General features: G+C 54.9%; 1 protein-coding gene, 2 non-coding genes and 2 pseudogenes across 3 annotated transcripts; 2 read left to right on the top strand and 3 right to left on the bottom strand.

Annotated features, from left to right (window-relative positions):
- On the bottom strand, positions 1-1,844 carry LOC117838281 (uncharacterized). The gene has a single exon (XM_034718241.2). The coding sequence runs from the start codon at positions 1,362-1,364 to the stop codon at positions 186-188; it is 1,179 nt and encodes a 392-aa protein (XP_034574132.1). The 5' UTR covers positions 1,365-1,844; the 3' UTR covers positions 1-185.
- On the bottom strand, positions 1,673-1,833 carry LOC117841835 (U1 spliceosomal RNA). The gene has a single exon (XR_004637414.1). It is a non-coding gene; the product is annotated as a U1 spliceosomal RNA (small nuclear RNA).
- A 759-nt stretch (positions 1,845-2,603) lies between the features above and the next one.
- LOC117842256 (putative laccase-9) lies at positions 2,604-5,033 on the top strand (annotated as a pseudogene).
- A 3,224-nt stretch (positions 5,034-8,257) lies between these two features.
- On the bottom strand, positions 8,258-8,418 carry LOC117841824 (U1 spliceosomal RNA). Its single transcript, XR_004637403.1, has one exon. It is a non-coding gene; the product is annotated as a U1 spliceosomal RNA (small nuclear RNA).
- Positions 8,419-9,120: 702 nt separating this feature from the next.
- On the top strand, positions 9,121-15,233 carry LOC117856615 (laccase-21-like; annotated as a pseudogene).

Below are 15,233 nucleotides of genomic sequence, written 5' to 3'. Positions count from 1 at the left end.
TTTAACACGGATCAGCAATTTCATTCTAGTAGTATCTAATCTTTACATCAAAGCCATATGAAACGTTTCATTTTCATCAGAACTGTACTTGTACTCTACATCGGAGTTACATACACCGGCCGGAAAATCTTGCGAAATCCACAGGGATTTACAGCTCTCCAGTTGTCTAGCAGGAACGGCCACCATCAACTACTGTGCTTCACTGCTTCCTTCTTGACAATGGCGGCCTCGTAAACCTTGGCCAGGTCCGGGACGTTGACCAGGAACGGCCTGATGAACTTGGCCACGAAGTCCTCCTCCGTGATGGCGGCGATGTTGTTGAAATCCCTGCCGCGCCACAGCCGCCGCGCCTGCAACACCCTCATCACCCGGAACCGCGGCACGAGCCGCCCCTCCAGGTCGTACCTGAGCAGCGCCGGGAAGCTGGCGACGCGCTCCGCGTCCATGCCCACCTCCGTGTTCAGGAACTCCCAGTTCCTCCGCAGCCGCTCCGCGGAGACCGTCATCAGCGTCGGCATCTTCGCCGCCGCCGTCTTCACCTGCGCCTCCGTCCACCCGAGCTCGTCCCTGAAGAACGCCGCCTTCCAGGCGAGCCGCTCCGGCGTCGCGCTGAACGCCGCGATGATCGCGTCCTTGAACGCCCGCGTCCTGCGCAGCACGCCGAACCCGTCGGCGCGGGCCAGGACGGCGTCGACCTCGTCGGGGCTCGCGGTGAGCAGCTTGGAGCAGTAGGAGATGGCGAACCAGCCGACGTCGTCGTCGGTGAGGGTGCCTTCCTCCTGGAGCAGCGCGACGGTGTGCCTGACCGTCCGGAGGTCCGCGGCGAGGAGGCCCGGGTTGCCCTTGAGCGCGGCGACGAGCTTGTCGACGCGGCCGCGGAGGTACGGGAGCCAGAACTGGACCCTGGGGACGAGGTCGGGCGAGCGGAACGCGGCCGCGCCGCAGCGCGCGATGAGGAGGCCCATCTGGAACGTGGTGAAGCCGAGCGCGCGGAGCTCGGCCGCGCGCGGGGCGAGCGTCCTCGGCACGCTGCAGGTGAGTACCGCCGGGTCGCGCGCCACGGCGACGGCGACGAGCGGAGGGGAGAGCTCCAGCGCGGAGGCGAGGAAGGCCAGTACGGCGTCGGGGTTGGAGGGCGACTTGATGGCGGAGAGCTCCGGCGCCACGCGGGCGGCCACGTTGGGGTAGAGGTTGCACCTGGTCACGAGGTAGTCCTCCACCGAGAAGGCGCCTGCAGGTGCGGCGGTGGAAGCAGAGGTGGACGCGTTGGTGCAGGGGAGGGGGCGGAAGCGGGATGGAGATGGGGAGGGGGAGGATGGCAGCGCCGGCGAGGAGAGGACTGGATGCCTCGGGAGGAGGAGCATCGCGGCAACACCGGCGTGACGGCCTCGAGATGAACCGGCGGATGGGAATCGGATAGGAACGCTCACTGGCTGAGCGATGCGCCGCGAGACTGCAAGCCCGGCGGTAACAACTACCAACAACCGTCCGTCCAACGCTCGTTGGGCCAAGGAAGAGAGGGGTGGAACTTAGGCCCAATATAATTCTCCAAAACGAGGGCCTCCCTACAGAACGACTGAATACAATTATTACACTGAAAATCTATTGAACAAAGGGAAAAATCAAAACGTAGCATCACGTTCAGGGACCAAAATTTAATTCCTTGAGATTGGCGGGGGCCGCGCGAACGCGTACCCCCTCTACCACAAATTATGACGTCCACTCTCCCACTTGGGGAGATGGTAGACCAGCGCACCCACGAAGTGCAATGTGGGCCACTGATCAAGGCCATGGGCCTTCACGATCGCCCATCGACCCCGTCCAGGTAAGTATGGAGAAAGGTTGACCGAGGGCTTTGATATATAGGCGCTTCGTCCGCCCGCGTCTGATTTCGGCGCCGAGGTGGGACTAAAGCCCGCGCTCCTGACTCCTGAGAGAGAGAGAGTTGCGCTTCCGTTGGTTCAGGCGTTCAGCGGTGTTGCGCGTGCGGCTGGGTAAAGCAAATCGATAGCGTGCCGCTGAGATGGGCTCGAGAAGTTGCCCGTAGATGGGCCAAGCCTGCTAAGTGTTTTGCTGTGCCGACTTCCGACTTGGACTCGGATTTTTTGTGTGTTGTCCAGTCGGATTTATCCATGAGATGAGCAGATGACCATCATTTTCTCAACAAAAAAAAAAGACAGATGACCATCATGCGAAAGCTGTCCCGATCGACTTTAATCCCAAAACACAAGCATGAGTTTGATCGTGATAATCTAGATTTCGAGACATGCAATCTTTGTCTTTTCTAATAAAGATGTTTATAAATATACTATAGGCCACTTTGTACGTGAAGCAGAAGGAACAAAATGATATGATCCCATCGACATCCTTTTCTTCGAGCGATACAACTCCCACGATGCAAACAAAAGAAAACATATTCAGAAAAATGGATGCACAAAAAAAGAATCTGATCGCCCGGCTTGCTGTCTTAAGTCTTGTTACCGTGCCGCCGAAGCAGCACACGTTAAATTTTAGTCCTGAATCCTGATTGCGACGGCCTAGGACATCCTCATATGCATTCTACTAGGGTTTCTAGTAGTAATATCTTCCAGAAGTGGATGAGCCTCCTGACCAATTCTGTCCAAGATTAGTATCAGTCAACACAGCGGGCGCCATGGGGATGCACGCTTGCATCCTGTCGCTATATACTGCTCGTCGCTTTGCCACCGGGAGAACAGAGTTAATTGGAAGCTGGTGGGCGACTGGCAACAAGTATATCATCGGAACTGTCATGCGCCTCATTGGCCACTGGTTCATTGATCGCCGTCGTGCCCCTCTATAAATACCTTCTCTACGGCTGATGGTTTGCGGTTGGGTTGGGGCACTACCCCAACAACACGCTGACAGCATACTCAGGCGAATCAGGCTTACAATTTTCGTGGACGGAACCGTACCCGGTCGTGCTCACTACCGTCTCTGAAGTGTCCGACGATGGCTGTCAGCAGGATGCCGGTGCTTTGGTTATTGCTAGGTGCAGTTTTGACGATTGCAGTTACAGTCAGCCCGGCTGAAGGCTCGAGGACTCATCGCCACTACGATTTCTTTGTAAGTGCGTCCGTCAGTGCAAAAATAATACTAATAAAACTAGCACGGATATTCACAATTTACCAGATGTTGCACGGATAAAACTTTGGTCTGCAGATAAAGAAAGCTGACTACACCAGGCTCTGCCACCGGAAGAGCATCCTCACCGTGAACGCGCGCAAGGGCGACGTCGTCACCGTCGACGTTCACAACCAGGGCGACAAGAACATCACCCTCCACTGGCACGGCGTCGACCAGCCGCGGAACCCGTGGTCCGACGGGCCGGAGTTCATCATGCAGTGCCCCATCCAGCCCGGCGCCAGCTTCGCCTACCGGATCATCCTCCGAGGAGGAGGGCACGCTCTAGTGGCACGCGCACAGGCGCACAGCGACTTCGGCCGCGCCACTGTGCACGGTGCCATCGTCATCCGCCCCCGGCGCGGCAGTGCCTACCCCTTCCTGAAGCCGCACAGGGAGATACCAATCATCCTAGGTAACTACTAGTAACTGACATTGCTAGGAGGCGCGCATGCCTTGCCTGGTCTTGCAACGCGCTATTTTGATCAGTAATGTTCGATTGGTTTGCATAGGTGAGTGGTGGAAGGGCGATGTCCGGCAATTGCTCGCCGACGCGCTTCACACCGGCGGCGAGTTCCAGCCATCTGACGCGAACACCATCAACGGCCAGCCCGGTGACCTGTTCCCGTGCTCGAGGGACGGCACGTTCACGCTGTCCGTTGAGCACGGCAAGACGTACACGCTCCGTCTCATCAACGCGGCGCTGGCCAACGAGTTCTTCTTCGGCGTCGCCGGGCACCGCCTCACCGTGGTCGGGACCGACGCGTCCTACGTGAAGCCGTTCACCGTCGACCACGTCTTCATCGCGCCGGGCCAGACCGTGACCGCGCTGCTCAGAGCCGACCGCGCCCTCCTCCGGAACACCCGGTACTACATGACTGCGCGGCCGTTGTCGACCAACCCGCTCGTTCTCCTCGACAACAGCACCGCCACCGCCGTGCTGGAGTACACCGACGCCGCGCCGCCGACAGGTTGGGTGAGCCCCGACTTCCCCACCCTTCCGGCCACCAACGACAGCGCCGCGGCTCCGGTCCCTCGCCAGCGCCACGCACCCGGCGCGCGTGCCTCGGCGCGTGGACGAGCGCATGCTCGTCACCATCGCGGTGAACGAGATCGCGTGCGCGCCGGACGAGCACTGCCAGGGCCCCCGCGGCAACCGCCTCGCGGCGAGCCTGAACAACGTGAGCTTCGAGGCCCCGCGTGACACGAACATCCTCGGCGCGTACTACCACCACCGCTCGCGCAAGGCCGGCGGCGTGCCGGGGGCGGAGTTCCCCAGCACCCCACCGCTGCTGTTCAACTTCACGGCCGACAACCTCCCGCCGGAGCTCAGGCTGACGGCGCGCGGTACGAGGATGAAGGTGCTGGAGTACGGCACGGTGGTGGAGGTGGTGCTCCAGGACACGGCGATCCTCGGCACCGAGAGCCACCCCATCCACCTGCACGGGTTCAGCTTCTACGTGGTGGGAACCGGGCCTGGCAACTTCGACGGGGACAGGGACCCGGCCGGCTACAACTTGGTCGACCCACCGTACCAGAACACGGTGGTGGTGCCCAGGGGCGGGTGGACGGCGATCCGTTTCCGTGCCACAAATCCTGGTGCGTCTATGGCTGCCGTTTGCCCGTTTTCTACGTACGCCAAGTTTCAGTTCTCATGGCTACTGTTTTGTGTTGCTCTTCTTGTCGTAGGTGTGTGGTTCATGCACTTCCATTTCGAGCTGCACATGGTATGGGAAATGGACACCGTGCTGATCGTGAAGGATGGGAATGGAGCGGAGGAAAAGATGATGCCACCTCCACCAGGGATGCCTAGGTGTTGATGATTTTTTTAAAAGAACGACGCACTATCTTGAGCGTGTTTCATTGATATAGCAGGAAATACAGGACTACAACCCTGGGAGGTTACGGGTAGGAAAAGAAAAGAAAAAAATAAAAAAAAACTCACCTGGATGGATTGGGACATCAATGCGGGTCACCACTCAACTCAAATGGTTTCCCCACTCTACCCTCCACGGTGGCACCCACCAACATTCGCGCTCATTTATTTGCCGAAAACCTCCGGGTGTGGCCCTATCTTGACAGGGAACCGATAGAAGCAGACTGCACCGCACCGAAAAGGCCACCACCATGCGGGACTCTCCGCTGTAGTGCCGCTCAAAACCACCCTTCACCTGACAGAGTGAAACCACCGAATCCGGACCTCTTGCAAGTTGCCTCGCAGTCGCCACCACGATAACACAACGCGCGGGGGTCTCGCCACATCCGCCGTTGGACTCCACCTCGCTCTCGTCGCCTCGAAGAAACACCATACGCGGGGACCTCGCGTCTCCCACCACGGTACTCCACGTCATGGATCCGTTTCTTTTGTCGTCGTCAGAGTGGTGAGCAATGCTACCCTACTCCACTAGATCTCCATCGATCAACCTAGCCGCCGCCGCAAGTCGACTTCGCCTCGTTGCTTCACCCGCGCCAAAGCATCCGCCGCCAAGTCAGCAAACTAGAGAAGTCGCTTGCGCCGTCTTCCGACAATGTACCGCACCGGGTAGCTCAGTCAAGCTGAGCAACTTGCCGCGATCCGCTACAAGCCTAGTTGTCCTATGATGCCGTTGCCGCAAGCGCCATCCTCCAACGCAGTCCCACGCCGCATTGACCGTTGCCAAGAAACGCCAGTCACCGCTGTCCGTTGCAAGCATCCAAAATCGACAACCATACGACAACCCCTTACCACCGCCCTACCTGCGATCACCTCCACATGGCCTCGACAACATCCGTCCAGCTTGCCATGCGGTGGAAGTGCTGCCACCAGCTACGGCCGCCCATGACCAACGGACCATCAATGTCACAAACTGAGATGGGTCTCTAGAGACGACACCTCCAAAGAGGTCACGACGCCAATGGCGCCGCCGTCACTCGTCCAAGGTCTGGACAGGGTTTTCACCCAGAGTACCCCGTGTAGCAAGATTGTAGCTCAGGCATGACACCCTCAACGGGGAGAACGATGCCCTAGGTGCCGCCGTCATCTCCACCAGCAAACGTCGGTGAGGGTTTTCGCCCTGAGTATCCCAACCCCTCGCTGCACGCTCACGGCTCGGCACTCCCGAACCACCGTCGCAGTAGCCCATTTGGGGCAGCATCGCCACCGCACCTCCACGCACCACACCGTCGTACCTCTACCTTCGCTTGCTCGCCGCCGCGTCACCGCGCAGCACACCGGGCCCCCACTCCTCACAGCCTCCTCCATGCCGCGCGAGCCCCCACCAGAGCTCAGTTGCCTTCCTCTCCTATCGCCGCCTCCGCAACTCCTCAGCCGAGGAGAGATGGCTCGACAACGACCGCAGCACCACCTCGGTGCTACCAGCGCGCCCCTGCACCAGGTGTCCCTGCCACGCCTCCATGGCATCGCTGGCACACCTTGCACAAGCCACCCCGGTCACGACACCACGCCGCCGCCGTTGAAGGCACAGAAGCTGTTGTGCCCCGGCCTGTCACTCGCCCCACTCGGCCACCATCGCGCTGCCGCCGTGCAACCACGCGCCAAACCGGCCGCCCTCCGGCCGCCGCCGCTGGCCGGTCCTCTCCTTCCCCCGCTCGGCGCCACCTCCCTCCGTGCCTGTGGCCAGCCTCCACAAGCCACGCCGCTCAACCTCCTTCGCGCTGACACCGTGGAGGCACGCACCGGCCTCCGTCTGTATGCCGCCATCGGCCGATCCTCTCATTCCCCCACGCGGCGCCTCATCACCTCCATGTTGTCCCCATCCCCTGCGCTGTCGCCGTCGGCCCCGGCCACCACGACCTAGACCCTCCGCCGGCGCTTGGGCCCAACGGTCCCCCGCGCAGACGGTGAGGCCTCCGTGTGCCCCGTCAGGCCGGAAGTTGCTGCCAGAGCCCGACGATGAAGATGCGTCCGACGACCGCCGTCCGGTGTAGCCACCACCACCGCTTCTCTTGCCGTCGTCGCGGTCTCTCCTCTTCACCGCTGCTGCCGCGTCCTTCTCGTCCTCGGGCCTGGGCCCTTCGTGCGCCCCAGCTCCTTCTCGCCGGCCCCGCACGGCCGCTTCTCCGCGCTGCCCCGGGATTGGCCGGGGATAGCAGATCCGGAGGCGGGGAGATCGGATCTGCTCACGACGGAGCTGGATCCAGACCGCCGCCGCGCCGCCTAGCACCTAGCGCCGTCCCGCCCCGCTGCCGTCCTCGGGAGCTTTCGGTATGCCCTGCCGCCGCCGTCCTTGGGAGCCAGACGGGCTTTCGGCGACCCCCTCCAGTGATGGTTGCCGAGGTGGGGATGAGAGGCGGTGAGGTGGGTTGACGGCAGCGACTGGGGTGCTGCGCCCGTGGGGAGCGACGCGGGGGCAAGTTTGTTTTTCCCCTGGGTGATAATGATGACGGACGATGGTTGCTGGTTAATTTTATGGATCGCATAACCAACTCCATTTATGGCTTACTAGCCAAGCCTGGCCCAATGCTTGTTAGGCGGGCCTTGCAGGCAGATCCAAACTGAACTCGGGCTGGGTCATGCCATGTGTTCAAGTCTATTTGAAATGTATATCCACTTTTCTCAGTCTCAAAAAGAAAATGTATATCCACTTTTCACATTCAAGTGTGTGTCTGTGTCGATATTTTTTTTTCAGACATACATGGCAATGTCCGCCAAGAGCAACGTTACTGATGACTTCATCGATCTCGAGTTGTCAGCTTAGTCATCCATATGCGTCCATAGGAGTTTGCATGTGCTACTATGTTTCAAAAACAACAATTAACTACATAGATATACATCTTTTAATTGGTGTAATAGATTGTTTAGATGAATTCACTCAATTAATGTCGTGTGTTTTATTCCGTATTTTTGTATACAAAGAGACAATGGTTGTATCACTTAAATGATTTAATTTGCACGCAAGGCAATCTTGGAAAAAGTTCGTTTTGCGTCTTAAAATAAAAGGACAGTAGAAGAACGTGCTTTGGGCCCAAAACAAGAAAGATCGTTTCGCTTTGCGGCCCGTGAAGCCGCACTACGCAGCAAGCTCGAGATATCCCGCAAGCGCACAAATCCGATAGCAGGACCAAACTGAAAATACCTCAGATAGCTCATGGACCAAAGTTTAATTTCTTGAGATTGGCGGGGGCCGCGCGAACGCGTACCCCCTCTACCACAAATTATGACGTCCACTCTCCCACTTGGGGAGATGGTAGACCAGCGCACCCACGAAGTGCAATGTGGGCCACTGATCTAGGCCATCGGCCTTCATGATCGCCCATCGACCCCGTCCAGGTAAGTATGGAGAAAGGTTGACCGAGGGCTTTGTTATATAGGCGCTTCGTCCGCCCGCGTCTGCTTGCGGCGCCGAGGCGGGACTAAACGTGCTCTCCTCAGAGAAACCAAATCGTTGTGCTTCCGTTGGATTCTGCGTGGACGGTTCAGGCGGTGGCGCTTGGTATGCAGCAAGATGGGCCCTGGGGGTGCCGTGCTGGGCCGACAAAGGTGCCAGAATATGGGCCGAATCTTGTGAATTCTCGGGTGCCCGGTCCTTCCTTTTGGAAGACTTTTGGTTGGAGAGTTGAAATGTTCCTTTTGAACAGTATGATTAAAATGGAAAACTATGAGGATCCTTCCCAGTCTTATTCAAAATGGTTCGCATCGAGGAAGAGATATATGCTTGTTGTCTGTATAGTTAGCCAGGTCCTAATTCGGAATCAGGTACTAAATAAACTAAGCTACCCCTAATTTAGCTCTGTATAGCACTCAACAGGGAAACAGACGATATCCTTTGTTATGCCTGTATCCGCGCTCGTAACTCCTCCATGCACGCCACGTGCTTCGAGAACTCAAGCTCCTTGAGACCTTGACCCGTTTCAGGTGAATATGCACGCCAGCTCAATCTAAGCTAACTGTGAACTGCGAAGTGTCGCCATCGTGCCGGTTCTCGTCACGCGCCCGCGCGGCCGCGCCACTGTCCATTTTGTAGCCGGCTTGGCCTGGCCATGGAGGCATTTCAGGTGTACGAGGCTTCGTGGAGCCACCATTTGTCGCCGCCGCCGGAGAAGAAGATTAAAACGAGGCAAGAGTGTCTACGCTAGACAAGACAACCGGCCGGGTACGTAGTTTAGGTATACTTTGGGAGCATGCAACGTCGGCTTGCGCGTTTCGTTTCCTACAAAACGCCTGCTGCATCTCTGTCAGATGAGCATCAACTAACGATCGCAGCAATGAGCGCTGCAAGGCTAAGCACACGAGCTTGCTGTTGCTAATATATAGACACGTCAAGGATTTGCTCGAGCAGAGTCTCGCACACACATGCATATATACATAGAAGAGCTTCTTCATTTCCTAAAATTGAGTATCGGATCCGGCGACGCCTGACGATGGGTGCAGATAAGATGGCACTGATGAATTGCTAGTTACTGCTAGGTGTGGTGCTAACCTTTGGAGTTGCAGTTAATCCCGCCCAGGCCTCCAGAGCAAATCACTACGATTTCTTTGTAAGTCGATCGTCGATCGATGTATTTACAAGCTCTTATTTTTTAGGCCATACTTGGAATTAGCTCCCCCCCCCCCCCCCCCAAAAAAAACTGCGCATCTATTTCAGTTTCTCGAGGGCCACTAAGGCCGGTTTCGATGCACAGTTTCATAGACAGTTACCAAGATTGAGAATTTGGTAAGTGTACTTACTGGATGTCATAGGGATGAAACTACTCTCACATTTGATGAAACTACTCCTATAAAATTTTTCATCCAGACTAGCCTAATACATGCATTGACGAAGACAACTAAAGCCTTTGTGTGATGTGCTGCGGATAAAGGAGACTAAGGTCAGTCGGCTTTGCCACAAGAAGACCATCCTCACTGTGAACGGAAAGTTCCCCGGTCTGACCATCTATGCACGCAAGGGCGACGTCGTCGTTGTCAACGTCTACAACCACGGCAACAAGAACATCACCATCCACTGAGCCGAGGAACACGTGGTTCGACGGGTCGGAGTACATATAGCTGGCCATCTGGCATGGGCACTATGGGCCGGCACTGGCACGACACTAAGAAGCACGACCCACGAATGTCGGCCTGACTCCAATCATGCCAGTGCCTGGCACGGCCCGGTCATAGTGCCGTGCCTGGGCCGCCATGTCGGCCCGCAGTGCCAGCCCAGGCACGACACGGTTAATGGGCCGGCACTGCTTCCCCGCTCCAAGCCGTTGATGCCCCTCCCCTACTCCTATCGACCGTTGGATCTGCCCATTGGAGGGGGAGGGGTATATAACCGGCCGCAGCGCCCTCGCCCCCGTCACCCCGTAACCCTAATTCATTTTCACCGCCTCATCGTCGCTCTCTCTCTCTCGTCTCGCTCTCCTCTCTAGCTCTCTTCTTTGCGACGCAGCGACGTCAACTCTCCTCTCCTCTCTCGCCTCCGACCTCCTATCTTCTTCTCGCTCTCCGGTGGCCTCTTGAGCCACCGCTGGCCGGCACTGGCACACGGCACGGCCATGTATACCCCTCATCTTGATCTCGCTTCGTCGTTGTAGCCTCATCCTACTAGTCATCTCCGTGTCATCGTCGTCGACCTTGCCAGATCCGTGCTTCGTCGACGTCGCCGGCAACTCTAGTGCTCCGGCTGTGAAGGTACGACTAACCCTAACCCTAACCCTAGATCTATACTAACTCTTTATTTTTCTGAAGTTGTTGAGGAATCAAGGCGCCGACGAGTGACGATGGCTGGATCCGACGACTAGATGGTTGAGGTCAGTACCAACCAAGAGAGGCGGTTGTGCGGGTTGGTCGGAGATGATGACGAGGATGACCTGTGCGAGGACACCGAGGAGCTGTTCGGCTACAACGTTCAAGCTCCCAATCCTCCCATCGATGTCTGCGATGATCAAGAAGTGGACGGGGAAGAGAATAGCGGCAAGCGCTCACGTCCCTCTACCTTGGCAGTGTGGCTGGATTTTAAGAAGATCTTCAAAATAGTGAATGGTAAGAAGGTCAGGTATGGAGCTAAGTGCATCCATTGCTCTAAGGAATACTTTGGGCGCTCTAGTGGTGGCACTAGTCACCTCACCCGGCATAGGGATAAATGCCCTAGGAGGCGTGTCACAGATCTCTTTTAATCCTGATGGTAGTATGCGTAATTGGGAGTACTGTCCTATTGTTGCTCGTACTCAACTGGTTTGATTGCTTGCTAGGCTTGATGTTCCTGTCTCTTTGGGAGAATTTGATGCATCTGAAGAGTACATTAGAACTGCTCATAATCCTAAATATGTTTCAGTCTCTAGGCAAACCACCACTAGAGACATGTTGAAATACTTCACTGATTGCAAGGCTAAGCTTGTTGAGACTGTTAGTTCTGCTGGTGTTAATTGTGTGTGTCTAACCTCTGATATTTGGTCTGGTAATACTAAAGAGAACTAACTTAGTGTTGTTGCTCACTACATAAACTCTGATTGGCAACTAGAGAAGAGAGTGCTTGGTCTTAGGCTTATTGATTGTTCCCACAATGGACAAAACATTGCTGATCATGTTGCATCTTGCTGATTATGGTTTGACTGAAAAAAGTGTTTGCTATTACTTTGGACAATGCATCATCTAATGTATCAGCCATGCAAAGACTTAGACCTGTTCTTTCTAAATATCTTGGTATTGAAGTTGTAGATGATGATAGTGATGAATTAGACAATGCATCCCTTAATGCAGTTACTTGTATGTTCTTGCATCAGTGCTGTGCATGTCATATTATCAATCTGATTGTTAAGGAGGCCCTCACTGCTCTTAAGCCTTTGATTGAAAAATTTATAATTGCAATATCTTTCTTAAACTTATCTAACTAGAGAATTGCTGCATATAAAAGTTACTGCATTGCCACTAATGTGAGGCCTAGAAAGATTCAGCTGGACAGTGGAATTCTACATATCTAATGCTTAAGCATTTGTTTTCTCGTAAGGCCCCATTCATTACTTTCATGCATGCTCAATATCCTAGGCTGAAGGTGATTAGTTGCTTTTAATGATGACCATTAGGCTATGGCAGAAAAGGTGCTTAAATTTCTTGAACTGTTTTATGATGCTACAGTTGCATTGTCTGATGTGTACTATCCTACATCTCCACTTATGATTCATTATCTTGTTAAGATTGCCTTGCACCTAAAGAATTATGCTAATGATAGTCACATTAGACCTGTGGTTCAACCTATGATAGATAAATATAATAAATACTAGAGGAACATACCTTTGCTTTATTCTTTTGCATTCATCCTGGACCCTATAGCTAAAATGAAAGGTTTCAGTAGAGTGCTTAGGAGGTTGGATAACCTTACTAGTATAGATTATACTACTTACCAGGTTGGCACTAGAGCTCGACTAACTGATGTCTACAATAAGTCTGAGAAGAAATATGGAGGTGTTGTTAGGTTGAGCAGGACTGTCCCTCCTAACCTATCTGGTAAGAAAATGTCTGCTTGGGATGAAATTTATGATGATGATGATGTTGGTGGTTCTGCTGGTGGTATGCATCCTCTAGCTGCTACTCTAAGCATGGCTAGAAATACCTCTGCAACTGCCCTGCTGCAAGCTGCAAGTTCTTCAGCTTCTAATGCTTTTAAACTTGTTTCTTACTTGGACTGTGACACTGTGAACCATTTAGATGATGATTTTAACATCTTGAACTGCTGGCATCAGCACAAACTCACATATCCAGTGCTGTTAATTATGGCTAAAGATATTTTAACTATTCCTGTGCCCACCGTATCTTCGTAATCCACTTTTAGTATGACTGGCAGGATCATCGATGAGCGCGAAGGAAGCTAAAGCTTGAAATGGTGGAGATGCTGACCTGCATCAAAGATTGGAAGGCTACAGAAGCAAGGCTGCAACACATGGTGGAGGACAAGGAGCTTGAAGAAGCATTTGAAGAACTTTATCTTGATTAGTTATCATTTATGTAATGGGACTATAATATTATGGACTGGACTTTGATGTAAGGACAATGAACTTTATAATTGGAGCTGGGCTATACCCCTTTTCCCTGTCTAGGGTTTCTCAAAGGGTGAGTTTTACCTAGACAGGTTTTAATGAGGCAACCAATGCACTAAAACTCCCTATAAATTGTTATTTTGTTACCTCTTCATGTGTTTGTATTACCTGTGCTGTGGAATGCAAGTTATGTGCTGTTTATTGTCAATCTGATCTCGATTCAATGAATAAAGTGACATATCTTAGTTATGTGCTTCTCTATCTCAATTTTTTTAAAGTATATGTTCTTGTGCTTGTCATTCTGAGTCAATTAAGGGGTCCGACTTATAGTGTCCATGCCGGCATGAGCACTGTAGTGCCGCCATGCTAAGTGGCACAACACGGCATGACTAAGGGTTTGTAGTGCTGTGCCTAGGCCGGTACTTCAGCACGGCACGGCACGGCTAACCTACCGGGCCACGTAGTGCCGTGCCTAGCCGTGCCGTGCCGTGCGACCGTTTGGCCACGTATAGGAGTACATCACGCAGTGCCCCATCCAGCCCGGCGCAAACTTCACCTGCAGGATTCACCTACAGGATCATCTTCTCCGAGGAGGGCACGCTCTGGTGGCACGCGCACAGCGACTTCGACCGCGCCACCGTGCATGGCGCCATCGTTATCCACCCCAAGCGCGGGTCCGCCTACCCCTACACCAAGCCACACAAGGAGATACCCATCATCCTCGGTACAACACTATTAACTGGACTGTCCGTGAGTGGTAGTGAAATCCACTGTTTTAATCTCAATTCGTGGCTTCAAAATAATCTGTAGGCGAGTGGTGGAATGTGGACGTGGAGAAATTGTTCGAGGAGACCCGCACCGGCGGCGACGCCAATATCTCGGACGCGAACACCATCAACGGCCAGCCCGGAGATCAGTTCCCCTGCTCCAAGAACGGCACCTTCAGGATGCTCGTGGAGCACGGCAAGACGTACCTGCTCCGAGTCATCAACGCGGGGCTCACCAACGAGATGTTCTTCGGCGTCACCGGGCACCGCCTCACGGTGGTCGGCACCGATGGCCGCTACCTCAAGCCCTTCACCGTCGAGAGCATCATGAGCTCACCCGGCCAGACGATGGACGTGCTCCTCGAGGCCAACCGCCCCACGGACGGCTCAGGCAACAGCCGCTATTACATGGCCGCGAGGACGTTCTCAAGCAACCCGCAGCTCGAGTCCAACAACAGCAACGCCACGGCCATCCTGGAGTACACGGACGCGCCGCCCTCCGCAGGGCCGCCGGACTTCCCCAACCTGCCGACCGTCGACGACATCGCCGCCGCGACGGCGTACACGGCGCAGCTCCGTTCCCTGGTCACCAAGGACCACCCCATCGACGTGCCAGCGCATGTCGACGAGCACATGCTCGTGACGATCGCCGTGAACTTGCTCCCCTGCGGCGCCAACGAGACGTGCAAGGGCCCCATCAATGGCAGCCGCCTCGCGGCGAGCCTGAACAACGTCAGCTTCGTGGCCCCGTCCGTCGACGTCCTCGACGCCTACTACTACTCCATCCGCGGCGTTTACGAGCCGGACTTTCCCAACAAGCCGCCCTTCGTCTTCGACTTCACCGATTCCACAACCCCGCCGCTGGAGCTCTCATTCACGAAGCGGGGCACCCGAGGTGAAGGTAGTGGAGTACGGCGGCGTCGTGGAGGTGGTGTTCCAGGACACGGGCATCCTCGGCGCCGAGAGCCACCCCATTCACCCACACGGGTTCAGCTTCTACGTGGTGGGCAGAGGGTTCGGTAACTTTGACAAGAACAAGCACCCGGCCACATACAACCTGGTAGACCCGCCGTACCAAAACACCGTCTCCGTACCCAAGGCCGGATGGGCCACAATCCGCTTCCGTGCGGCAAATCCAGGTGAGAATCTGCAATTTTTTTGTCCCATTTTTCAAGCGGCTAGTACGATGTTTATGGGATTATTTTTTTGTTAACTTTGCATTTTTTTTCTTGCTTAATAGGTGTGTGGTTTATGCATTGCCACTTTGAGCGTCACACGGTATGAGGCATACACACGGTGTTCATTGTGAAAAATGGTAGGACCCCAGATGCTCGAATGATGCCACGTCCTTCTACTATGCCGAAGTGCTAA

The sequence above is a fragment of the Setaria viridis genome, chromosome 1 (assembly GCF_005286985.2).
Source record: "Setaria viridis chromosome 1, Setaria_viridis_v4.0, whole genome shotgun sequence".
Lineage (NCBI taxonomy): Eukaryota > Viridiplantae > Streptophyta > Magnoliopsida > Poales > Poaceae > Setaria > Setaria viridis.
The sequence above is the reverse complement of the archived record's forward strand: the minus strand, read 5'-3'. Positions and strand labels throughout refer to the sequence as shown.

Excerpts from the sequence above, each read along its gene's own strand:
- LOC117838281 (XM_034718241.2), bottom strand. The coding sequence starts at position 1,364 with ATGCTCCTCCTCCCGAGGCATCCAGTCCTCTCCTCGCCGGCGCTGCCA.